The sequence below is a fragment of the Mus caroli genome, unplaced genomic scaffold (genome assembly GCF_978045245.1).
Source record: "Mus caroli unplaced genomic scaffold, Mus_caroli_1 scaffold_10, whole genome shotgun sequence".
Lineage (NCBI taxonomy): Eukaryota > Metazoa > Chordata > Mammalia > Rodentia > Muridae > Mus > Mus caroli.
The window spans coordinates 38,258,707-38,285,702 of record NW_028227265.1 but is presented as its reverse complement, the minus strand read 5'-3'; the positions used below and the strand labels follow the sequence as shown (position 1 = coordinate 38,285,702).

The window sequence follows — 26,996 nt, the reverse complement described above, 5'->3', positions numbered from 1 at the left end:
GCCCACCTGACACGAAAGCTTGGCTCTAGCCTCTCTCTGTCGAGGCAGTCGGCGGCCTTTGGGCGTGGGTGACTTACTAACGTACACGCTTACTGCTGGGACCACCTCTCCACTGTCAATCACTTCATCCTTTTACAACCCAAAGTCTCGTCCTTGGTGTTTTGTGTTACACAAAGATCACATTTTATTCTCATATTTGTTCACAGACATGATTCACATTTTGCAATCCTGTACATAAGGAAATCATTCTAAATTCAGCAACATTTGCCAGCTTGACTAAAAAAAGTTATTTTCCATATCCACAAAAATGTTAATCAGATTCTTGTTAGAACATGTGTAAGAGCTGGTTTTCATTGTCACAGCTCTTGATGTCAGATTACTAAAATAATTTATGTTTTGTTGTGGGAACATTGGTGCACGCAGAGTCTCCCTAATCACATGACCACGTCTCAGCCCACACTTCTTCATGACACATAGACATTATTTGTGTTCTGTGGTAACAAATGAATGGCAGGAACAGCAGAATTTCAATGTGGCCTTTCTTTATTTGATTAAACATAGACTCTATTTATTCTTAAAAAAACTAATTTAAGTTAAATGGCAACAAACCATGATAATTCAGAAAACATGTTGAAACCGAGAGTGAAGAGAAATGTTCTCTACGTAAACCACACTGTAAACCATAAAACTTATTTTTGTCAACTGCTTCTCATGACAGTGGCTGGGAATTTGACATTTCTACTACAGTAGGCAAAAAACCATGTATAATACACTGTCCCACACGCCACATCACATCTCTATATTTCCAAACTAAAAGCATTACAGCTCTAGAGTGCTGAGTGTACTGTGCAGTTACTGAGAGCTGCAAGTTCTCCTCTAGGGCTGTGTCTGTGTGAGTGGAACCCCCACTTCCCAGCCATCCTGGTTCCCAGAGGACAGCACAGCACTTTAAACCAGTGGAGGTGAACTTTTCAAAGAACTCTGGTTAACACACATCTAGACAAAGATGCCGGCGGACTTCAAGTGAGGACACTCACTTGATCTCGTTCTTCAGAACCCATTAGTCACTGTTACATGTGAAGTCAGTACCTGGAACATTGGCAGGAGTCTGAGGCTGAGAATTTTAAAGCTAGTAGATACAAAGGTGAGAGAAGCCTGGATAATCCATAATCTTACCTGAGGTATAAATGTTACACAGCTGACTCACTTGTAGAAGGTTTTTGGATTGAAACTTCCTGTCTCCACTTAACGACGCTAAGAAGTCAGCACCACCCCGTTTTCATCCCCACAGAAAGCATTATTTAGTTTTGGATATAACATTTTAAAACAATAATGCATGCCTCCTAGGAGCATACCACAATAAATGTCTCAAAAACCACTCGGCTAATCCTAGGGTATAATCTGGCTGTTTTAAATTATGCAGGGAATATTATGGGTCTTAATGACACTGTAGCTGCACAAAGCCAAAGAAAGCTAGAAAGGGAGGCCAAGAAGATGAGCTCAGAGCCAGCTAAAGTGACAACAAACATGTGGTTGTTTACTAGAACTGGAGAGGCTTTGTCTGCAGATGTTTGTGGTCACTAGAAGGTTCCAGAGGAATGAGTTGTTATGAAGATTTTTCAGTCTGATGAGAGCAAGATTCTTCTTGGAGATGGCAGGCCTGAGGACAGGGGTGCCCAATGGTACAGACAGAATTTATAGAGTTCTGTGGTCAGATCGGACTCTACTGGTCCCACAAAGTGCGCCAACAAATTAATATCGTACGGATGTCATTTCAAAGCCTCCCAAGGAGGAGTCATCACCGAAGCTGTCGGAGCACAGATGGTTCAGCTATACGCTGATATTCATACTTGCATTTTTGCATTATAGCTGCTTTTCCCCCTGTTGAACTGTAATGAATTGTCTCATAATCTGTTCCATCTTCCTGCCATTAGCAGGCTTTGAATGTTCACAAATAGGAGCAAAGAACTCATTTTCCAGGACTTTAATCACACAAAGAGGGAATGCCTAATTCTCTAAATGAAATGGTCTGTGATCACTGAAGCAGAGATTTAATATAGCACGGCAAATTAGGTAGATTTTAATAAATTACTTATCTCCCTGAATACTTTACATATGCTTAAAAAGGAATAGCCTGTTTGCAAACAGTGAAAACCCACAGCCTATAAAAATCCTTTGAAGAAAATGACAAATAAAAAAGTAAATTAAAAAATGAAATGCATTATATCTCAGACCCCCAGAGACAATTCCTTTGCAGCACTGATTCACAGCTCCATTAAAAATATCAATTAAACCCTTCAGCAAGACTGCGTAAAAGCGAGAAATTAACTTTTGGAGCTGCTTTTGAGGGTCTGGATATCCAGATACATCCCAGCACTGTATAAGCTTGATTGATGTAAGTTTAAAAAATGATAAAGGGTCTCCTTTCATATCTAAGCATTTTAGAATTTGAGCCATACTTTAATTTTTTCTATACAATAACTTTAATTTGTAAAGTATAGATTTCCTGTGCATCTATCTATCTATCCATCCATCCATCTATCCATCCATCCATCTTTATATGAATACAATCCTGGATCCAGCATCAGCATAAAAAATGCACTGATACCACATAACCTGGAACAACTGCAATGTTTATAAAGAAACAAAATAGAACTGGGAGTAACTGAATAAGTTGGTGCCAAGTCTCCTTCTTTATATTTAATTGATAGAAACTGTATGCATCAAAGAAAATGCATACTGAGCTTTAATGTGCATAAAGTAGATATTAGCATTTTAAAGAGGGAGATTAACACATTAATCCAAGTAATTTTCATATATTGCTTCTAATAAAATCTTCACAGTATAAAAGTCTTAATGAGGCTAATCAGAGGCGTTCCATTTAGTGGGACAATTAGGGATAACATAAAAAGCATTTCTTTTTCATTGGTTTCCTAAGATTTTAGGCTTTTACTTATGAAAAATAAAAATGGGAACTACTCCTAGTTCTTCATAAGAAAATGTGGCAAATGCAAATAGATGTTTCATGCTATCATGTTGCTATAAATTATTAATAAGGTAGCCCACTTAGGAGCACTGAAGTCCTAAGGGGTGGCAGTCATGGGGAGGATTGGATAGAAAAATAAACAAACACAAAAACTATACAAAACTTGAACATTCAAGTCTAAACCCAGGCGCTCCCTCCCAGCAACCCATGAATTATAGATTACATACATCAGAGTGATTACTCAACATCTCATCTTTGAGCTTTCATGTGAGCATTTTCTTAGAAGCGGAATGCCTCTGGAGCAGGGTCTTTCAGGCCTCCAAGTCCTTTCTATATTGCTCGTAGACAGACCGTAGGGCGTGAAGTGCTTCCACAGTCACCTTCAGTTTGCCGATGGTGCCACCGTCTGTTCGGGCATCGAGAACTGAGGAGGAGTCAGCAAAGGTCAATGATGCTCAGTAGCTTTCTCAGCTGAGCACAGTTATATGAGAAGGCCACTTGTATGAGGATACACAGTGAAAGGCTATGGCTATCACTGTGGAGTACTACAAAGGTATGGTATACTCAGTGTTAGCACTGGTCACCTAGTTAACTAGACAGTGTTAGCACTGGTCACCTAGTTAACTAGACAGTGTTAGCACTGGTCACTTAGATCCCTAAGGTGATACTTCATTTAAAATAGGGTTCTGTGTAATTAGAAAAGCAAGATGGCAGACCCACAGGACTTAAGACATCTGTGAGTGAGTTGGCTCTGAGGGTCAGAGGTTCACTTCTTGAGTGAGTGCTATCAGTGATGTCCCAAAGGCAGACTATTTAAGTCTTGAGGCTTCTTTGAACACAGCCCAGTCTAATGTCAGGCTGGTTCCACAGACCCCATCAGCTAGGGAAAGATATCTGTTAGGGATCCAAGGCCCAAGACCCAAGAGCAGGGCCATCCTTGGTTACGGTTAAGAAGGCACAGTTCCTTCTATGTGATGTAAGAACAGAAGGAGAAATGAGATACTGCTCTGACTCACACTTAGCAAGGCAAAAATCTAGGAAGACCCTAACTGTCAGAATCCTAGAATTAGCAGAGGGGACAGACTCACCCTTTGTCTGCAGCCCTGAACTAGAGAAGCCTTGAGAAGATGATGCCATGGTTGAGAACAACAAGCTTAAGGCCAAGTGTCTTATCCCCATCACTAAGAAATGCATTAGTTAATTCCTGTGAAGCAAAATTACTTCAAATTCTCTATCAGACACAGAAGGGTAGGGAGAGAAATGGGGAGAATATAGGGACAGGCTCTCAGCAGCAACAGATGTCAGCCTGAGCCATACAGCCTTCTGCTGAGGTGTAACAGACCCTCCTAGGCAGCCGAAAGAGGTCTGAATAGAGAGCCTGGGCTTTGGCAGCTGGTAGCTGTGCAGATAGAGCCATGCTTGCACACGTACCATCAATATCTTGCTCTATGATGTCTCTTCCTTTCTGAAACAGGTCAGCAAGGTCAACATGGGCAACCCCAATGTCCTCACATTCTAGGTCCTGCTCGTCCTCGGGAGGATCACTGACCACGGTGAAGCGCACACTAGGAAGGCACAGGACAGAGGAGATCACTACCATGGAGCAGGGCATTGCCACATTTTTTTTTTTTATTACTAGGTGTGAGATGGTGATACTAGTAGAAAGGAAATCTCGTTAGGCAAAAATCTCACCAGAACTATTAGAACCTTGGAGCTCCCCCACTTTTCCAGTGAGCACCAATCTCCTTCCTAAACCTGGATGGCAATTATCTCCAGAATGGAAGACAGTGACCAGGCAAAGGGAAGGACCTGATGTCCATGTCATTACACCATATCTGAGATGGTGATACTTCTACTTTTTAAGACTAAAAGGCGCTGACACCATTGCATACACTAGCAAGATTTTGCTGAAAGGACCCAGATATAGCTCTCTCTTGTGAAACTATGCCGGGGCCAAACAAACACAGAAGTGGATGCTCACTGTCAGCTATTGGATGGATCACAGGGCTCCCAATGGAGAAGCTAGAGAAAGTACCCAAGGAGCTAAAGGGATCTGCAACCCTATAGTTGGAACAACATGATGAACTAACCAGTACCCCGGAGCTCTTGTCTCTAGCTGCATATGTATTAAAAGATGGCCTAGTCGGCCATCACTGGAAAGAGAGGCCCATTGGACTTGCAAACTTTATATGCCCCAATACAGGGGAATGCCAGGGCCAAAAGAATGGGAATGGGTGGGTAGGGAAGTGGGGGGGGGGTATGGGGGACTTTTGGGATAGCATTGGAAATGTAATTGAGGAAAATACGTAATAAAAATAAATAAATAAAAAAAGGAAAAAAAGAAAACAAACAAACAAACAAAAAAGACTAAAAGGATGACGTGCACCGAGGCCATGGTAGGTTACACAGTCAGCATTTTGACAGAAAGACATGTTTCCCAGATTGCAGCAGTATACAGATCTGGGGCTGGTAAAGGCAATCTACCAAACTGCATGTGTTGTCTTACAAAATGCAGAGGCTGCATTGCCAGGGAGCAGTCTGAGTGCCCACAGCAGAAAGCTGAACTCTGTCCAATGGCTGGATCAGATATTCGTATTGCTTCAGCGACCTTCTAATGTACAACCACAGCATCCAAGTTCTACTTTACTTTTAGACACATAATTGCAGGGCTCTGATGGAGCTGATTTGAATTAGTGGCTTGTGCTGAGGCCAAACACACTTGGACTGACCAAATGGCAGGAATTTACAGTTAAGTACTTTTTTGATATGTCTTGGCAGCATAGCTTAAACCATGGATGTTTGTAAACCTTACCATTTTAAAACTCTGTGAAACATATCTATCCCAAATCAGAAGCAAAACAAGAAACAGAAAAATTGAAGCCCCTGAGAAATCATGCCTTGAAAAATATAAACAAAGTCCAAATGCTGATGGGTGAACAAGACAAAGCCTCTAATCAACTTACTGAAGGCAATGGCCAGCATTTCATTCCTTTACAAGCCACTGTTTTTTGGCTAGGAATAGAACTCGAAGAAATTAGAAAATAGAGATCTCTTAAGTGAAAATGAAAGCTACCACCTGTTCACACAGAAATCACAGAACACAATGCAGACTGCCAAGTGGTCTGAGCATTTTACAAGATGCACAGGACAAAGGGTTCAGGTGAGCACTCAGAACGTTCATCCTTGGTTTGGATTCTGGTTTCCATACTTATATAGCTGTGTGGTGTTGGAGACATTACTCAGTTTCCTTATCTGTGCAATGGAGAACAATTACACCTAAGACTAGGGAGGGCTTGTGAAGACCAGATGAAATGATGCAAGGAACCAGAGCCTAGGTCACAGTAGGCTAAGATGGGGGAAACATGCTGTTTAAACAGATTCCCAAATGATCTGATTCCTTTACTCAATTATACACAAATGACTGTTGGGGAACCAGAGAGGTGGCTGCTCTTGCAGACGAGTTGGGTTCCAGGCCTCACAACTGTCTGTAACTCCAGTTCCAGGGATCCGGGTGCCCTCTTCAGAGCACACACACGGTGCACCTACAGACATACAAGCAAAATATTCATGAACAACAACAAAAACGTTGTTCTAGAATGGATGCAGTTTAGACAGGAGAGCTTAAAAGATGTGGCCAGTGCTGCCACATGCTGTCAGCAACATACCACCCTCCAGGTAGTGCCCACAAACAGCATCCTACAGTGCAGGAGCATCCTAGAGGCTCTCCAGGGCTGTTTTCAGGTATGTTAGATACCTTGGCAAGTGATATACTTTAACTTCAGGCTTTGAGATTATATCTGCATCATTTAAAAGGCAGGCTATTACCTTCATTGAGTGTATATGAATTCTGAGAGAAAAGTTTTAAAAATCCTTCTAAGTTCTCAAAAAGGGCCAGGAAATATGAAAATGCGGTATTCCTGGCTTTAAATTCTACAGAGAGCAAAATGAGAAGTCAAATAAAAGTCACAGATCTATGGTGTAGATCAGGGTTAAAACTCCTGCCTCACATGGACAAAGGCAAGGGCCTGGTTTCCACTCCTAGAATTAAAACAAACAAACAAAACCAATGAAAGAGCTAGAAAGTTCAACTCAAAAGGGAAGAAAGCCCAATAGATGAGTTTAAAAACTGAGGCCCAGATGCACACCTGGGATGTGCAAACATCATGTGCTCCACAGCTGGGCCTTCCTACAAGTCTTTACTTCTGAGCCCAGCCTTGCTAGTCCTCCCATCTATCCCAGAATGCCCTGTGTCATCCTTCTGCCTGGCATTACCTCAGCCTGGAGCCATATGTCTCAGGCTCTTGACTGAGTCTCTTCATCCTTCATAAATCAGCTTAAATATCACTTTCTTAGATCATCTTCCACTGTTATTTTATCTTTTAGCATTTAACTTGTTCAGTTTCTTTTCTTTCTAACCTCTTACGTGTCCTCATTATGTTAACTCTGGCTGGCTTGTGACTTGTTCGGTAGACTGGCCTAGTCTCTCCCAAGTGCTGCCTCCTGAGTGCTGTGACTGATGGTGAGCGCCACCACACTCAGTGTCTGCTCAGTGTCTGTCCCTAATCATTGTAGATGTAATTAATTGTTTGTCATTATGGCTTGTCTTCCTCACTGGTGGATTTTCTCAGTAGAACTCATGCTAAAGAAAAAGAAACTAAAAAGGAACCTGAATCAGAGTCAAAACTATGACCTCAGTTAATAATGTAAAGACATTTTTCATAATGTACTTATTTCCATTTTATGTGTCAGAGTGCTCGCCTGAATGCCCCATGTGCATGTGGTGCCCACAGAGGCCAGATAAGAGCATCGATTTCCTTGGGAGTGGAGTAGATCGTTGTGAGCCACAATCTGGTACTGGGAACTGAACCCAAGTCTGAAAGAACAGTCAGTACTCTTCACCAACAAACGGCCTCTTCAGTCCCAGATTAATAATTTCTTCAACGAATTTTTTCTTTCAGTGTTATCACTGTTTAAGGTGACAATGGCATATTTCCAAGTGCACACGGACAGCAATTCCCTATGAATTGTGTTTCCTCATTTACATGGCCAGGAAGAATGGTGAGCTCTAGCTGGGGCTGCTAAGTTAGCACCATTGTTGAGCAGGGCTGCCACCTGAATAAGGGAGTTCCCAGACTAGGAGCTGCTTTAGGAAGTAATTAGAAGTATTAAGGAGGAAAGAGAACATTTCTTAGTGCTCCCTGGCTTTGGCTGGGGGAAAGGGTACCTCCCCTTCTTTAGCATAGGGAGGTGGGCTACACCCCAGTATTCACTAGAAAAGCACTTCCCACCTGTTGTCTCCACTAGGCTTTTTTTGTGGGGGCAGGGGGAGGAAGGCAGGAGCATTTGTGTCTCTGAGGGGCATTTGGACATTTTGTCTTTACTCCTTTTCTGTTTTCTGCAGGGCCTGGAATTAACCCTAGTATCTCACTCGTGCTAAGCAAGCACTCTACCACTGAGCTACCCTAACCCCGATGTTTTTCCATTGTCAGACTTCTTTGGGGGTAACCACACTGCAAGGAGGAGCTCCAACATTGCAGAAAGCAAGAGGACAGAGACGTGCTTTGGTAAACTTGCTGTAAATACCTTCTGTGAGGCAGTTCTCGCCTTTGCAGGATGGCTTTTAAGATGTCTCTCACCGCTGAGTTGTTTTCTTTACCCAGGTAGATCACTATAGCAAAAGAAAAGACGGGTTCACATAGGAAGCCACCCAGACCCATATTCCATTGGCACCATCCTGCACTCTGTGCATACTGTTTTTAAAGATACACACATCATGCCACCTTGCCTGTGTGGTTGGTAAACCAGAATCCAATCGGAATGGTCATGTGATCTAGTGTGGTGCCACTGACAGGCTGATGCCCGCTGTCAGAAAGGAGACCCACAACATCCCAGAGAAGTGCTTCACTGCTATCACTACCTGCTTGTGGCTCTGGCAGAGCTGACCGAGGATCTGGAGGTCTTTACTGCTTTGTATTTGAGGGAGTCACAGCTCGTTCTTTCACCTGAGAAGCAAGTGATGATGAAAGCGTACGGCAGCATTCTCATCCTTCCTGACAGCCTACCGGTAAGTTAAGCCTTCTCTCCTGCCACTGCAAAAAGATGCAACAAAAGGCATCTAGTATGCAGGTAGTAAAGTCAGGGCTGATGTGGCAGTGCATGGTGGAACGAGGGGGAGGGGCTCTCTGGTATATGAAGACTGTTCTGGTCCTGGCATTCAGATGAATAACTGTTAAACCTGGTGTTTGGGCATGCAGGTGGGCTGTACACAGAGCTGGCACCAGGGGGAGAAGCCACTCCTCTTCTACATGCCAGTCTGGGCTTAGGCTCCCTTGCAGCCAGATCTCAACTCTGACACGATCAAATGTGCACACAGGGACAGTGCTGCTATGGCTCTGGGACTCCTGAGTTCCAGGTTCCACTTCACTAACAACGCTTCTGAGGGCAGTTTCAGTGTGACTCCATATGACCATGCAATAGGGCCACTCAGCTGCTTGGCTGTTTGACTGACCTTAATCAAAACCCTAAGGTGTGCCCTGTGGGATGTGGGCACATGGAATGGGAGACAAGGAGGTGATAGTGGCCCAGGAGAGGTCAAAATCAGTGGAGGCCCAGTAGCCAAGTTACCCAGCCCTGAAGCACCAAAGCCACTATCCTTACAGAACACTATAGCGTATGGGGTTCTTTAGCGCTACCAACATTAACAGAGACCAACACCAATGGTTCTGAGTGTTTTCTTTGTCATTGCCAGAAGGTCATCTTTGCAGATATATTTCACTAGTGCTGAGGGTCAGTCCCTCATTTTTAGAGGCTGTCAGTGTATTAAACTAAATGGATTTTTTTTCTAATTCAATATGTGGCTTTTCATATATTCTCCCACTTCATAATCCTAAAGCTTTTAGGCAGTATTGGTTTTTAATGTTTGAGGGCGAGAATAATGAAGGTAATTTAGAAGACAACTGAGGTTGGTGGTGTGACAGCTCAGTAGACAGAAGCACTTGCTGTCACAGGCCTGGTGACCTAGGAGCAATCCCTGGAACACTGGGGGAAGGAGAGAGCCACCTCCCAAGGGCTGGTCCCCAACTTTCACATAGGTGCCATGGCACCCAGCCCTGCCCCCCACTCTCTTTCTCACTCACGCTTAGTTTAAAAACTAGGACAAAACAACCCAGGCAGAAACAGTGATTAATCTCTATAGCGGTACAAGGGCCACAACGTGAACTGTTATTCTTACCAAATAATTTAAGTGTTTGATACATAAATACACATAATTTCTTTGTATTAAAAGCCTCTTAATTTCCAACTCCAGCATTCAAAAGAAAAGTCTTTCAATGAAATTTAGATGAGTTTTGATAAATTTCAATTGCTGTGGTAACATACACATAATTTAAAGTATAGCACTTTAGCTAGTTTAGAACATATGTCCACTGACATTAGGTACAGACAGGAGGACACTGTCACTCCTCTTCCTCTCTAGAGTCTTTCCCCCATCCCAGCAGAAACTCTACCTGTTCTTCAGTAACGCTCACCCCCTTTCTCCACCCTGGGAAACCCTTACTTCACTTCCTGTCTCTACCAACTCCTCTAAGTGGGGCCACAGTCTGCCCTTTATCTCTGATACTTTCAAGGCTTATCTCCGCTGCAGCATGCATCACTTGCAATGCTGAATTATATTTCCACTATATGCACACAAAACATTTTGTTTTTCCAGTCACCCTGTGAGGAATTGTGGGTTGTTTCTACTGCTGGGTGTCAGGAGCTGTGGACACAGTTGGCTATGTGCCTGGGCCCTTGATTTTGGTTCTTTCTGCTATTTACACAGAGGGAGAATTGCTGAGACATGTGGCGGTTCCATGTTTAACCTTCACAAATAAACCAACTCCCAGCTAGAATTCTGCACCACCCCACTGGGCAGCATTTATGGAGTGATGTTCATGCACTAGGCACTCCACTCCACCACAGGGTTAGGAGCAAGGTTGATTTACATTTCACAGATGACTAAGCAGAGAGAAGGCTAGAACTCTGTTAGCACATGGAGCTGGAGCCTACGCTCAATCGCCTAGTGCTCTCTGGTGTGTCTGTGCCACCTTCCTCTGTAGCTAAGCTCCTCCTGGCATTTCAACCAGGGCATTTCCCGGCTGGAGACAGGATCGGTCTGTAGCTGAGCTGGGCAAGCCACCTGCTTTCTTGTTCTTCTATAAAGTGATATTGACTGGATCCATAAAGCAGACTTAAATATTTTGGTTGACTTCTTAAAAACTTGTTTTCAAAAATAAAATTCTAGTTCCCAACCAATAAATTTAGTTTTATAAAAACATACCAACTTGGAATTGTGCCTGTTTGTATAAATATAGCCTAGACTGAGCTTCTGAGTTTAGCTTAGTGGTTATCAGTGTTAACACACATCCCTGTACTTAGATGGCTTGGCTGCAGATTATAATGCTGAACCATTGGAGTTCTGTTTCAGATTGAGGGTGTCTGCAGTATAGCCTAAGCCTCTGCAACTACATTGCTCCTCTTGCTGCTATTGCTGCCAGTCAGGGTACCACATACCAAGAACCATCTCAGACCAACAGTTCTTTGCCCAGTTTTTAAAAATGGGATCAAGAAGCACTGAATACTCTACATTTAACGTTGTGGGAAATAGGGACAGTTTGGCCCGCTAGTGTTATGACATGACTCTATGATCCTGTGAACACCAAGCTTTATATGGAACTCTAAAAAAACAGAAGGGTATTTTCAAAGATAGTTTCAGTTTTTACACCCTTTAAAAAGTAATTATGTTATTCAGGCAGTGGTGCAAATTTTTAATCCCAGCACTTGAGAGGCAGAGGCAGAGGCAGAGGCAGGCAGATCTCTGTGTGTTTGAGACCAGCCTGGTCAACAGAGTGAGTTCCAGAACAGCCAAAGCTACACAGAGAAATAATGTCTCGAAAAATCAAAATCCAAACCAAAATAAAACTGTCTCTCTGAAACAGTTACAGTGTTTAACTCCTATTTCCAAGATAAATCACATTTGTGTCTAGAAATTGCTAAGTTTTGATAGAAACTTCACAAGGACATCCTTCAAAAGTTATGATAGTCCAAACTCAAGAGCCTCAATTACCATCCAATTTAATACCTTTCAGTCACAGAAAGGGGGAAGTTCTGTCAGGTGTGATTATACAAATGGGGCTGGGGGCTGGAGAACATTATGCTCAGTGCAGTAAGGTAGGCTAGCACAAGTGGTATGTAGGGAAGATGATCACAGAGGTTAAGGTTAGGATAGTGGTTTCCAGAGTGGGATGGGAAAGGTTCACCACATGTTCTAGGTCTTATTGGATAAGAAGTAAGGTCTGGTGTGCTGCTGCTCTCTAGAGAATGACTATTTCAAAGAGGAAAGAATTATATTTTACCACAAAGAAGGATAAACATTAGCAAAACCAGACAAGCTTAGCCTGATTTGAACATTACATGTGTATTACAACATCATGTAGTACTCCGTAAAGATGTATAGCTATTTTCTACTGTTATCTTTTAGGGTTCAGGGTCTAAGCTTAAGGCCTCATGCTTGTCAGACAAATACTTTAGCACTGATTACACCTGCACTCCAACATTTATAATTATTGTGTCAATTAAAAAATACAGTAAAAACATCCCTTACTTTGTGAGGCTGGATAAATCTCTATATTCTCTATCAATATCAAATTCAAGAAGAAATGCAGATGGATTAATTATAGAAGGTGTGAACTTTGAATCTTTGATAACTTTTATATTAAAATATTATCACCCCTGTAATCTTTATCTTTGCCAAATTTCTCTTCCTATTAGTAACAAATTCTGATGTTCTACATCCTTTTCATTTTCTGAATTAAACTTTAATTGTTCCAGAAGATAGACTGCTCAATCCTTAGAGACTAAGGGTCCAGATCTGCACAAGTCTCATGAAAGCCTCAGCCGATTCCATTAATCTTTCTTCTTCCTACTGTCAATTCCCCAGAAAGCTTTATTCAGCCCAGACAACAGTCCTCAGGCCTACCATTAATCTTTCTCCCACAAACTATTTTCTTTACTCAGCATTCTCTGAGTAAAATTTTCAAGCCCAATAAAATGCAAATGTTTTACTCTTGCTACCAATGTCTATCAAGTGAGTTGAACTTAAAATTTTAAAGTAACAGTAGCCCTAAGAAGATACACTCTTGTATGCAGATGGAACTGGTGTTAACACCTCTTCATAAAGACTGAATTTGATTATGAATAATCCTGGGGATTGCTAGTTTTTTCCAGTCATCTATATACCTAATTTAGGACTTGACATTCAAATTCCTTTTGTGTGACTCAGATCACCATGCAGAGTCAAATCAGAGCTAGGTTCAGTGAACCTCTCTATGGATAAAGTGTTCGCACAAGAGAATGTATTCTAATTGTGCCCTAAATCTTCCATTGGATTTCAAAAGCCAATTTGGAAGTGAAATGACCTTTATTAACATTCAGTGAGATCTGGAGGGTGCAAGGCTGTATTACATTGACTTTCTTTAAGTAACAAGTGAATGGTAAATCAGTACAATAGTTAGTTACTTTAAATAATAGTTGTCTAATAACCAAAGATTCAAGGAAGTTTCTCAGCCACATTGATACAGATATAATGATTAAAGAATAAATATTTCCACTGTTCTACCTAAATGAAAAAAAAAACTACTAACAAGATGGGTGCATATTTCTCACATCTGCCGATGGCCCGGGACTTGGGTTTTTCATACAAAATACCAGCATCTAGATGCTGAGTACATCCCTTTACCCTGCTCACAAACAAACAAAAAAAGATGCTCACAGTCTCAAAATCAGTCAAAGCCCAATAGACAAGAACATTACTACTGAATTCCTTTAAGATGTTTTCCCCATTAAATGTCCAATTCCTTGGGAACACAAGCAACTGCTAAAACACCAATCTGATAGGAGATGCCTTGCAATGAAGGGGGGAGAAAAGCAATCTGGCAACAAGGTCCCAAGCAGACCTCTACAGCCCGGGTGCACAAAACCAAAAGGATGTAGCATATCTCATAGGTTTGACTCAAAGGAGGATTTGATTCTAGGCAAATGGGAACATTTGTTCTGTTACATGGCCATGTTTCTCAGTGAATGGACAATTACTCAAGAACAATTTGTTGCCAGTCTGGCCAAACACTGTGCTGCTGACCTTTATATAACAGAAAAGCCAAGTCCATCTCTTTCCTTGGGGATATCCTCATTAAAATTAATTGAACATCTATAGTATTTAGTACTATTTTACTAGTACTGACATTTGATTTGGCTTGCTTTTCTGGTACTGTACACTGAATATCTTTAGGAAGCCTGCGAAAATACTTTTGGGCATGTTTCTTCTTATACGGTTTCTCAAGGCATCGGTTGTTACAGAGTTCGAACTGCAAGGGCTCTTAGGAATCACTTTCTCTTTTAAATAAGAAATGAAGGAACTAGGGAATCAACATATCTGGACTAAGCTCACACACCAGTAAGAATTGTGCACACAGAAAAGATTAGAACAGATCTCTGGATCTCCAAGATTACTACTTCAATAATGAATGTATTTATAAAGGTTTGTTTGTTTGTTTTGTTTTTGTTTTTTAAGAAGGCATGATCATCTGTAATTCTGCTGCTACAGTAGTAAGACTATGTGTGTTTCTTAAGATGCAGTTTCTAAGACTGGAAAAAAAATCTTAATAGTCAGGCTTGATGGCTCATGCTTTTAATCCCAGCACTCTGGAGACACAAGCAGGTGGGTCTCTGAGAGTTCAAAGTCAGCCAGTCTGGTTTATATAGCCAGTTCCAGGACAGTCAGGACTACACAGAGAGACCTTGTCTCAGGACATCATCATCATCATCCTTAGTCCAAGTGGTGGTGGTGAGTGAGAATGGCCCTCATATGCTCGTATGTTTCACTCCTTGGTCCCCAGTTGGTACAACTGTTGGCGAAGGATTAGGAGGTGTGGTTTTGTTGGAGGGGGTGTGTCCTTGGGAGAGAGCTCTGAGATTTCAAAGGCCCGTGCCATTCCAATTAGTTACTTCTCTGCCTCCCGTTTGCTGGCACAGTATGCAATCTCTCAGCCATGCCCATTTGCTGCCATTGTCCCCACCATGAGGGTCACAGACTAACCCTCTGAAGCTGTAAGCCCCTAATAAGCTCTTCCTTCTGTAAGTTGCCTTCGTTCTCTTCACAGCAACAGAAAAGTAACTAAGAATGTCCAGTGAGGATAAGCTGATCTGTTTCATAAAATCTAGGCAGGACCCATCTTCAGGATTTCATAATAGCATGGAGAATGTGCTAAGATATTGTAGCTCTTGATGAAGGTAGCTCAATATGACTTATGTTTGCTTTCTGATTGTACATTGCTGATTATGTAACAGAAAAACTCCTAGGGACTGATTGGTCTAAACACTCTCAGGGTTTTTATTGAGTCTGTGTTGATCCAATAGACTTATATGTCAACTGACAGCCCTACAAGGGAAAGCTGCCTGCTGCGACGGGGAGAACGTAAGCACCGCTCTATTAGGCAGAAAGACTTAGGTGATGGCAGCGACCAGAAGGGCAGCCCACAGTCAGGGCACTACATGATCTGAACGCTATAAGCAAGAAAATCCCCATTTAAAATGTCATGTTTTTCAATTAAAACTCAACAGTAGACTTAGGTGGCATTTCCTGTAGATACCATAAAATAGCAGGAGCAGAAAGTTATCACTTTCCCGGTGCCTGTGTTTTCTCTAATTTTACAACAACTTCAAACTAATTTTTAAATTTTTTATGCTAGCTTTATTAATCTAGTCTGACAAGACTTCTATGAATTCACGTGAACATCAGAGATTTAAATTCTATGCTGTTACCTTAGCTTCCTTCACAGACAGGAAAAACCCACATAAGAGTCTATATTGCAAATAAGCCATACATACCATTGGAATAGTTATAGTAGACCCACTGTCCACTCTGGGGTTTGGGCAGGGACATAGGAGTCTCCTCAGCGGGAAGACTGTAGAACCGGCACTCAATGAAGAGTCGCTGAATAGTATCCTCCCTGGTTATCTGAGAATCATTAAGGTTCAGAGCTATGATCTCAATCCGAATTTCTTCTGATGGCTGTTAAAAGAGTAAAATAAAAAAATAAATGTAAAAAAAAACAAGCAAAAATTTCATTTATTAGATTCCACTATTATTTTAAAATAAAACTCAGCCAATGGCTTTCTTTTCTGGAGCACAGTGTCTGCTCCCATACATTCCACATGACAGATTATTCACGACACACAGAGAGAATGAGATTCTAATGCCCCAGGGTTTGAAGTGAACAGTGTCATGGCAATCGTCTGCTGATTTACATTTGAGGCTATAAATACCCAACTGGAAGTCTATGAGGAGTGAACGTTATGAGGTCTTCATCTCTGATGGCTTCCAGAATGACAAGGATCAGTTGGCCTTGTTTCAAACTAGGAAATGAAGTACATGTTTATCACTGCTTTATTCAATCAGCAGTACCTGGGAACGCTTGATTATGCAGTGATCAAAGCCTGTTGAACACTTTAGCACTATTATGCTAATATATATAGTTATATCAATCTATAGCAACTGGAACGGAAACTACAGCCCATTCTCACATTTCTGCTATAATTTACTTCATTCCGTAAGGAACATTTCAAACAAAAGAAACAGAACCTTATGTCTAAGCTTACATATTATTTCTTGCAATTTATTTTCCATTTCACATTTACAGAATGAAGAATTAAAATAACATTTGTTTGATTTTTCTTCTAGAATCCTCAGACATTAACATGAGACTTACAAATGTTCCTTGAGGAATGACTTCAATTGACAACTGACTTCAATATTTGATCATACTTCAACATTTCCTGAGTTAAATTTGTTTCTCACTATTTAGAATTTTCTTCTTTAGAATTTAGAAAATTCTTCTTTCCTATCGGAGCTATGCTGTCAATCATATTAACTTTAAATAATGTTTAGAAAAACATGAAAATAACACTTGTTTTGTGAGCAGGTGGTAGGAATTCACTGTTAAGTGCTTACCAGTATTTAAATCCACCATAGTGACTATGTAGACATTTCAGTGTGTAATTAAGCAAATGAAAAAAAATATGTATCCTATGTAAGAATGTCTCCACAAAGAACCATTTCCATTGCTGTCAAACCCCTCAATATTTGATGAAGTAATTTTACCTACTTCTTTCAAAAGACATTTTCTTTTATTATGTATTCTAAGACACTTTAACTAAAAACTGAAATCTGAATATTTCAATAAGGTTATTTTATTATTCAGTAGATTCATGGAAATTTTACTAGGATGACAGAGAAAATTCCACACCATTCTGTCTCCACTAATACAGGTACAAGGCTGCAGCTGGCAATATTACTAGGATTAGCATAGTATGATGAAATATTTAAAGGAAAATTTTTTCTAAAACCTAATAAATCAAATGACTGCCAAATGTCATTAAAGTGATGGTCTTTGACTTGAATATGCTTTTCATATTCAAATTTGAAAAGAAAGAGATGAAAGCCTGGAAAGGTTACTCGGTTTCAACTAATAACCTCGAGCCCTCCCCGTTCACGTGCATAAAAAATGAAGTTGGTGCTATTGTCTAACCTCAGTTCACAAAGACTCCGCTGTGACCGGTGAAGACTACATGGGAAAGAAAATATCTTAAACAATATTATTCTTTTCTTTAAAATCTACTGTGGCTGCAAGAATTGCACACATATTTTATGATGCTGGCATGCATAAAGCACAATGCAAACGTAAATGGAAATCTGGGCAGCTTAGAATTGTACAGTGGGGTAGGTCACCAGACGTCTGTGCTCCTGCATCAAAGGAGGAAGCAAGTAACTGTAAGGAAGGAACATACACTTAATTCTACCTTGTGAAGGTCAGAATTTAAAACTCTTTATGACACATGTAATGAAGACCAAAATAAATTTTAATAGCTGAAGATCCTAATTTACTTAAGATATTATTTTGTTAATAATATATTGATCATATGATTCACAAGCAGAAATTTTCATGATTTAAAAAACTAATTTGAGCTGTCAGGCCAATGTGGAACTCTCCAAAGAAAACAACAAAACGAAAAACATACTGAAGTATCCAAAAAATGGGGGGCATTTAAACACATTTAACTATTTTTTCCTTCTGTTCCAGTTTTGTGATTTTGGTGACTTCTCACACCCCAACATTGTAATTTGCTGCCCAACCTGTGAGTGTAAGCCATGGCGACATTGCTCATTGATGCATGCATTCAACTTGCAGTAGACCTAAAAAGGAGTGAGTGTCAAGTCACCTATGCCCAGAAAGCAATTAAAAAAAAAGATTTATTTATTTATTTTAGGTATATGAGTACACCATAGTGGTCTTCAGACACATCAGAAGAGGGTGTCAGATCTCATTACAGATGCTTGTGAGCCACCAGGTGGTTGCTAGGAATTGAACTCAGGACCTCTGGAAGAACAGTTAGTGTTCTTAACTGCCCAGCCATCTCTCCAGCCCGAAAGTGAGTTTTAAAGAAGGCATTTTTCAACGATTGTAACTGTCATTAATAGTACTATGCAATTTATTTTCAATACTTTATTTACACTGCTACATTCAAGTCAAAAGTTGAGTTACGATCTGGAGATGAGGAGCCCAGCAGCTGTGTGGCTGTACACACAGTAGTCAGTCTTCTCTCTCCTCCATCCTATCAGACCTCCAGTACACACAGAAGTCAGTCTTCTCTCTCCTCCATCCTATCTGTCCTCCAGTACACACAGAAGTCAGTCTTCTCTCTCTCCTCCATCCTATCTGTCCTCCAGTACATACAGAAGTCAGTCTTCTCTCTCCTCCATCCTATCAGTCCTCCAGTACACACAGAAGTCAGTCTTCTCTCTCCTCCATCCTATCTGTCCTCCAGTACACACAGAAGTCAGTCTTCTCTCTCCTCCATCCTATCTGTCCTCCAGTACACACAGAAGTCAGTCTTCTCTCTCCTCCATCCTATCAGTCCTCCAGTACACACAGAAGTCAGTCTTCTCTCTCCTCCATCCTATCAGTCCTCCAGTACACACAGAAGTCAGTCTTCTCTCTCCTCCTCCATCCTATCTGTCCTCCAGTACACACAGAAGTCAGTCTTCTCTCTCCTCCATCCTATCAGTCCTCCAGTACACACAGAAGTCAGTCTTCTCTCTCCTCCATCCTATCAGTCCTCCAGTACACACAGAAGTCAGTCTTCTCTCTCCTCCATCCTATCTGTCCTCCAGTACACACAGAAGTCAGTCTTCTCTCTCCTCCATCCTATCAGTCCTCCAGTACACACAGAAGTCAGTCTTCTCTCTCCTCCATCCTATCAGTCCTCCAGTACACACAGAAGTCAGTCTTCTCTCTCCTCCATCCTATCAGTCCTCCAGTACACACAGAAGTCAGTCTTCTCTCTCCTCCTCCATCCTATCAGTCCTCCAGTACACACAGAAGTCAGTCTTCTCTCTCCTCCTCCATTCTATCAGTCCTCCAGTACACACAGAAGTCAGTCTTCTCTCTCCTCCTCCATCCTATCAGTCCTCCAGTACACACAGAAGTCAGTCTTCTCTCTCCTCCATCCTATCTGTCCTCCAGTACACACAGAAGTCATCTTCTCTCTCCTCCTCCATCCTATCTGTCCTCCAGCTTTTCTTGCTTCAGCTACAACTTCAGTACTGTCTTTTGACTGTTGTCGCCTACGGCTAAAAGGTCTGGCGTCTTCTTGCTGTTTTATTTTCCCCCTCCAACTCTTCTGTAGAAAACCATTTATGCTCATTTAAATTTCGATGACTTTGCTTTGCTGGACTGTCACAAGCATTTGATATCTCAGACAGTGTGCAGCCACAGGTCGCTTTTCTCATTTAGTACCTGAGAAATGTCTTCAGATTCTTGTTGGGGCTAACTTTTAATACAACAGTTTTAGTTATTAAGAGATAGAAACTTGACAGAATGAGGGAGAAACTACAAAGGATTAGTATAATAGGTAACTTGTTAGCAATGGGAAACAGACTGTATTAACAAATTTAGTGACAGCGGCACCATTATTGTGCACACCCAGGAAGTGGATCTTCTCTCATGACCACAAAAGACAAGTAAGACACGAGGCAGCTTGACCTCTAATCTTTTGTCTTTAGTCCCAACTGTCCTCCTTTTGTAAGAGAATTATCTCTCTAAAGCCAATCTAATTATCTTTTATTTTTCTTGAAGATATTTCTACTATCCTACACTTTAGCCAGTCCTTTAAGCTATAGTGTGCTGAGTATTTTTTTTTTTTCACGTGTAGTTTATTCTGTCAGAAATAGTCTTTTCCTTAGGAGAATCTAGTCACTGTGGACCACACACTCTGCTGACCTCTAGCAACTGCAGGCTGCTTTCTCCCATAGCTGTCACTGTTTCTTGAACCTACTGCACACTGCAGACCCCTCACTCACTTGCTTCTCTCTATAGACCTTGAGCTCCAGCAGGGAGGCACAGGGCTGACATGTCTGCTGTTTAACTTCCTGGCCAGCACCTGTTACACAGTAGGCTCACAATAAACATTTAGCAGAAACTAGGAGAACGAATGTCCTCTATATGGCCAGAATAGCTTTTATATTGTCTGAGCTATGAGAAGCAGCTGTGTCTAACTTGGAAAGTCTTTTTGTGTGATATATTTGGAGAAATAGGTGATTTTTAATTACTGCAAAAACTCTTATTGCTCTGGGTTTTAAGTGGGGAAGACTCCCTGAAATCTGGGTGATAGGATGGCATTACTTTAATTCTTTTGTGTGTTTAGAATTCATCACAATTGAGAGAGACTTTACGTCAGAGAATTAGGAGTAATAATATCCTGACTGAGAAGATAGTGGATGAAGTTGGAATGATCCCAGCACTTAGGAGCTAAGGCAGAAGAATCATCATGAGTTTGAGGCTAGTCCTGAACACATAAATGAGAGCCTGTCTCAAACACAGACAACAGACAGACTGACACACAGACACACAGACACACGGAGGGAGGGAGGGAGGGAGGGAGGGAGGGAGGGAGGGAGAGAGAGAGGGAGGGAGGGAGAGAGAGAGAGAGAGAGAGAGAGAGAGAGAGAGAGAGAGAGAGAGAGAGAGAGAGAGAGAGAGAGAGAGAAAACAGGCGACATCTGCACAGCATCAGTATCCACCAGATAAAGGGCAGCTGCCAGATGGTCCAGGCTTGGGCTGCTCCTGTTTCCTCTTTACTGGTGTGGACCTCTGGTACTAGGTAAGTTGATGCTTTCCCTCCCTGTCTTGTTCACCAGTTGCCTATCAGCTTTCCTAGTTATGGAGATGTCAACATCAGCATGTATGAAGAACTTTTATTCATTGTGACTGAGGTGAACAGAAGTAACAGAAGTGACTCAAGTAAGAACTGCATAAGACTAATTTTTCGTTGTCAGTATAGATGGACACTACACATTATGTGGCAGAATGATCTGGAAATGTGATGACAGCTTGTATTACTCATAGAGAAAAATGAACCAAGCTCCATGACTTGGCTCCTCCTACTGCTGCCTCTCTCTGATGCTCATTTACATCCAGCCACAGTTCTCTGCAGGGCTCTCTGGGTTGTTACGAGCAGGCTGAAGATGTCAAAGTTTGACCTCATAGCAGCCTGCTTAATTCCTCATCTGACACAGTGGGGTTGGTTTGGGATTTTTTCTCCAGTGCTCGGGATCTATCCTAGGACATTGTATATGCTAAGTGGGCACTCTATCACTTCATTCTTCAGTTTTATTAAAAAGTAACCCAACCTGACAGCCCCTACACACAATATCATAGCTTTCTGTGAAGATCACCCATGATAAAGTCTGTGCAATGTATCTCAGCCAGTAAGATCTGCATCTAACAATGTTATAGATCTGTTATAGATGTGTTTAATTTAGTCTGAGTTTCTAGAATGAGATGGGTACTTTTTTCTGTACTTAATTTTTAAATTTACATTACTGTGTGTGTGTCTGTGTGTGTGTGTGTCTGTGTACGTGCGCGCACCACAGTGCTCAAATGCTGCAGTGAGAGTGTGGCCAGAGGATACTTTGAGGGAATCATTCTCTTCTACCTTGTGGGTCCTGAGGGTTAAACTCAGGCAGACAGGCTTGGCAGTGGGGCCTTTACCCACTAAGCCATCTTGCTGGTCTCATATTTAATTTTTCAACTATAAAACATGAAAATGTGGGAAAAGTACAGAAAACAATTTGGCTCTACAAATACCCAGTCTTACAAGTCAACTCTTTTGCTGAAGAAATGGATATTAATACTAATAATCAATAAGGGTGAATCCCCCCAAATCCAAATTCTTCCTTGTCTTTCCTGCTCTTTAGATGAACAGCTGTTCTGAAATGGGCTGTAATATCTCAAAGCATATAATCCTATTTTCTGTGTCTACACATGTCCACAAACATATGACCTTCTTTTCTATTCTTAGGTTTTCCATAGATGGCAGTGTACACTACTACTAACTTCACAATTAGTTTTTTCATCCAATATTATGTTTTGAGATTTACTTATCTTAGTCAAATCATTCTCACCCTTGTTCATTTATATTACATATATGATAACAGAGTCCCACTTTTAGCATTTTTTTAGTGGTAGTTTTTTTTTTTTTCAGGTTGACACAAACCCAGACATATCTGGTTTGTTGCTTTCACCAGACAGGCCTGTGGGACATTTTCTTGATTGCTAACTGACACAGGCTCACTTGGAGCTCCTGGAGCCTTGGTCTCACTTATTAATGAGCTATAATCTATAAGCAAAATAAATCCCTTTCTCTCAAAGGTGCCTTTGGTCATGAAATTTTATCACAGCAACAAGGAAGCAACTAATATCCTGAGTGTAAAAGCCCCTACAATGTCTCCCTGCAGGAGACATAACTCGTGGGACTTGGTTCTTTGTAAGAAAGCAATAGAAACAAAACCAAGACAGAAGGTGATGATCTGTGTGCACAGCACTGAAGAGTTTAACTGAGGTAGTAAGTTCAAAAGCTGATGCGAGCAATGGCGCCAGCGGGGTGTGGAAGGAGGCTGGCATGCATACTGAGGTAAGGAGTCTTCTACCTCCTTCCTTCAGGCTGAACCATTCCAAAAATTCAAAGAAGCCCTTTTGACTTTATACCAGGCTCCAAGGCATCTGGGTAGCAGCAATAATGTCTATTTTTGAGAGGCATGGTGGTGCATGCTTCAAACCCAGTACTTGGGAGGCTGAGATTCCAGAAGACTGAGCTCCAGGCCAGTCTGGGTTACCTACAGAGATGCTGCATCAATAAAGCCGATGCTAAGGAAGTTGCTCAGTGTTAGAGCACAGTACAGGGCTCTTGGTTCAACTCCCAGGACCACGCCCTTCTCCCTCCAAATTTATCTTCATACAAGACATGAGAAGTTTTGCTTTTTTGAAGATGGTTATTTAGGAGAAAGGAGAAGATGTGGAGATATGCTATCTCTGCAGAACTCACAGTGCCAAGATGTCCCCCCACCCCCAAGATGTCTTTAACAAAGCAAAAACAAGCCAGTTTTCATTAGTGGATAGCCTTGCTTTTTTAACATGTTCTGTTAACAGGCACCACGCTGAATGCTGGGAACATCAGTGATGAGGTTAACCATGCTAGGGGTGACTGAGAACACTTATTTTTACAGTGTTCTTCTTCTGTCCCTCTACCCCATGAAAACTACTGTGTCTGTAATGGTCAGCAAATTAGAGAGGCTTGTTAGCAGATGTTATAAAAGAGTTTATAAGATTTTTTTTGTGTGTGTCATACAAGGATGGATACTCAGCATTATTTATCATCCATGTGGGTTACTATGGTGGAAAGTGAAGGAAAAAAGAAAGGTTTCAAAAACCCCCCTCAGCTCCAGGTGACCCTGCTGCTGCTGCATCTGTCCTAGCCCCGGAACAGGTGTCACACAGTGGCGCTCAGTCAGGGATGTTTGTTAGACTCACTGGGGAGCTACAGACACTGTCCTGGCTGAACTGATGTGGGTAGAGGCCAGGATCCTAAAACAATGTTCCGCAGATGACTTTCATGGTACCTAAGAGGAGAGTGCTGCTTTTCCTTCGAGCTGTCCCAGCTCGTTAGTACCAGAATTATACACTACAACACAAGTATGGGGCCCGTCTTAAAACCTCTGATCATCTGTCTTGGGCTCAAGCATTTGCCCCTCTCAGATGATATGGATGCTGCTGGTTTGAGGTTTACTCTTAAGAAACATTGTTTCATACCCATTGACCCTTCTCTAATATTTAGAGAGAAGCTTCCAGAATGAACACTTAAACTGTTCCTTAGTCATGTGACATTTTAGTACAGGATTAGTTAAAAAAATTATTTCTTTTGCTGAGGCAATCCATGTCATGATTAGAAATAGTCCAATATAAATTATAAATCCTATAATAGCTTTTGTTTGATCTTTTAAAAAGTGAAGTTTCTTGAACATGAAATCTAGTAGAGTTTAGTGGAAAACCAAGAGCCAACTGACTTGTGCATTGAGGCTCCCAGAACCAGAACAGGCTCTAAGAATGCCAGCCAGCCATGAGATCAGGTAGCAGCTCCCGGAAACAATCATCAGTAAACTTTCTGGAGTTTAAAATGTATTTGCCAGACATCATCTCTGAAGCAGCTGGAAGCCAGCTGATTGCTCAGTGATGGTGTTGAAGGTGCACCAAATGTTAGTCCAAACGACTGAGGCTGCTTTTACACAACTGCCATTAGCAGAAAGAGTGGTGTCAAGGGACCCTGCACACAAAGCCTGGCTCTCCAGGCCTGTGCTTTGCCATTCTTACCCGTGTGTACATTTAACACACCTGCATTAGGGTTCTTTAGAGGAACAGAACTGATAGAATGAATCTCTCTCCCTATTTAAATAGAGGAGTTATTAGAGTGGCTTACAGACTGGTCCAGCTAGTCAACAATAGTTGTCTAGCAACGGAAGCTCCAAGAATCAGCATCTGCTCAGTCCGTGGCGTCTCAACTGCTCTGCAGTACACACTGGCACTCTGCAGAAGTCGGCGCTAATGCCAGGGAAGGAACGGGGTTGACAGTGAGAGTGAGAGCAAGTGGAGAGCAAAAGAGAGCATGCTTCCTTCTTCCATGTCCTCTTTATAGGCTGCCACCAGAAGATATGATCCAGATTAAAGGTGAATGTTCCCACCTTGAAAGATCTGGATTAAAAGTGGGTCTTCCCGCTTCAAATCCCTCACGGGTGAAGGCAGCCATTGGGTTTTAATTAATTCTACATGTAGTCAATTGACAACTAAGAACGGCATCACAGGTCCACGAGCAGATGGCCATATGTTTTGTTGTGGAAAGCAGACACATTCTTTAAGTGATAAACTTGACAACGATGCTAAAGGATTAATTTTTCAATGTCATGACAAGTGCAAATTCTAAGTTTTGACATCTATTTTGAGGCCCCGAACAAAGCTTTTAATCGATGTATTATACATCAAATTGATACTGTTAACTTATGATTATTCAAATTAATAAAATATTCATAGAGAAATGTCCAAAGTTTTACATTTCCAAGACTTGTGCTCCCCACCCCCATTAATTACCATGCCTAGAAGCTCTTTAGCAAAAGCAGCAGTCATCAGGCTGACGGGATCTGACAGGCCAGCAAGGCCCAATTACACTCGAACTCTGTGCCACTTTGATGTCCGGGGAACGAAGAGAGATAGGGGCCAATTGGTTAGCACATTATTTTAATGACTTGATTTAATCCCGCCACTAAACTTTATGTAGCCTGTTAAAAAAGATGCTAACACTAATTATACCACTTTGGAAAGGAAAGGAGGGGACAAGCATTTCAACTGACAAAGTGAAGCTCATAAATGTTGTAAATGAAATGAAACAAAATGAAGTAATCTATGATTAATTATAGATCACAGCCATGAAGGAAAGAGAAGGAACCAAGGAATGTGTCTAAGTGCTAGGAAATCTGTTAGATTCCTTTTAAGGATCAACATTCCAGGAAATAAGTTCGAGCTGTTAGGATCTGTTAATATAAAAATAAAAGACACCAAGTGATGTTAAGCTGCTCACACAGGGATACCAGGGAACTCAAACCCACAGTGGAACTGCATAAGTCGGACTGATCTAAGACACGACTTCTTGTCCTAAGTGCAGTGTCATACAAGGAAGCAGTTTTAAAAGTCTGCAAAGAAGGGATAATACAGGGTGTGGCTAGTACGGGTCTCAACTACTCTTTACATTGAATCTACCTTTCAAAATGCATTCCAGTACACTGACTCCTTAAGAATCGGAGTCTAGATACCTCTGCAGTTTTCTTGTTGCTCCTGCAGAAGGGAGCTTACGACTGGGTGGGACTCCAGCTGATGTAATAAGACACCTTTTAGAGCTGGCTCCTAACATCCTGTCCACCCCTTTCCCCTCACACTAATCGGCTGTCTCATTAGGTGATGCTCCAGGACTGGCACATTGCTCTAGGCCACCCTATCTCATCTCAATTCCCCAAGCCAGGCATGCTGTGTATTCTTGGAATCCCAGCTCTTGGGAGACAGAGGTAGCTGCTCTACAAAGACTCTTATACACACACACACGCACACACACACACAGAGAGAGAGAGAGAGAGAGAGAGAGAGAGAGAGAGAGAGAAGAAGAGAGAGAGAACATTAAGAACACTTATAGATAACCTAAACATATCTCCTCACACATTTAATCATCTCTAATAGCTCATTATACCCATATAACAAATGCCATGTAAACAGATGTGTTCTAAGGAATAATGATGAGGAAGACATAATTCAAAAACCATTTTTGAGCGAGACTAGTGGAATCTTAGCTATGGAAGCCCAGCAGGTGTTGAGTTTAGTTACAGGGACTGTTTGTTTTATAGCCGTCTAATTCCAGTAGGTACTATGGAAAGGAAAACCACAGATGTGCTGGCTGGCACACAAAGTGGTCAATAGCACATCTGCTGCAGTCTAGATATGCCATGTCCCTCCAAAGGCCCATATATGACTTGCTGGTCACCAGC

At 41.6% G+C, this 26,996-nt stretch overlaps 1 protein-coding gene across 2 annotated transcripts in view; it reads right to left on the bottom strand.

Annotated features, from left to right (window-relative positions):
• Positions 1-200: 200 nt before the first annotated feature.
• Positions 201-26,996, bottom strand: part of Rpgrip1l (RPGRIP1 like) — a 106,814-nt gene continuing 80,018 nt past the window's right edge. For both annotated transcript variants that reach the window (XM_021171160.2, XM_085843711.1), the window contains 4 exons: positions 15,908-16,091; positions 8,570-8,654; positions 4,418-4,551; positions 201-3,410 (listed from right to left, as the gene is read on the bottom strand). In XM_021171160.2, the coding sequence (XP_021026819.1) occupies positions 3,298-3,410; positions 4,418-4,551; positions 8,570-8,654; positions 15,908-16,091 (516 nt within the window). In that variant the 3' untranslated portion in view covers positions 201-3,297. The remainder of the gene's footprint in view (positions 3,411-4,417; positions 4,552-8,569; positions 8,655-15,907; positions 16,092-26,996) is intronic.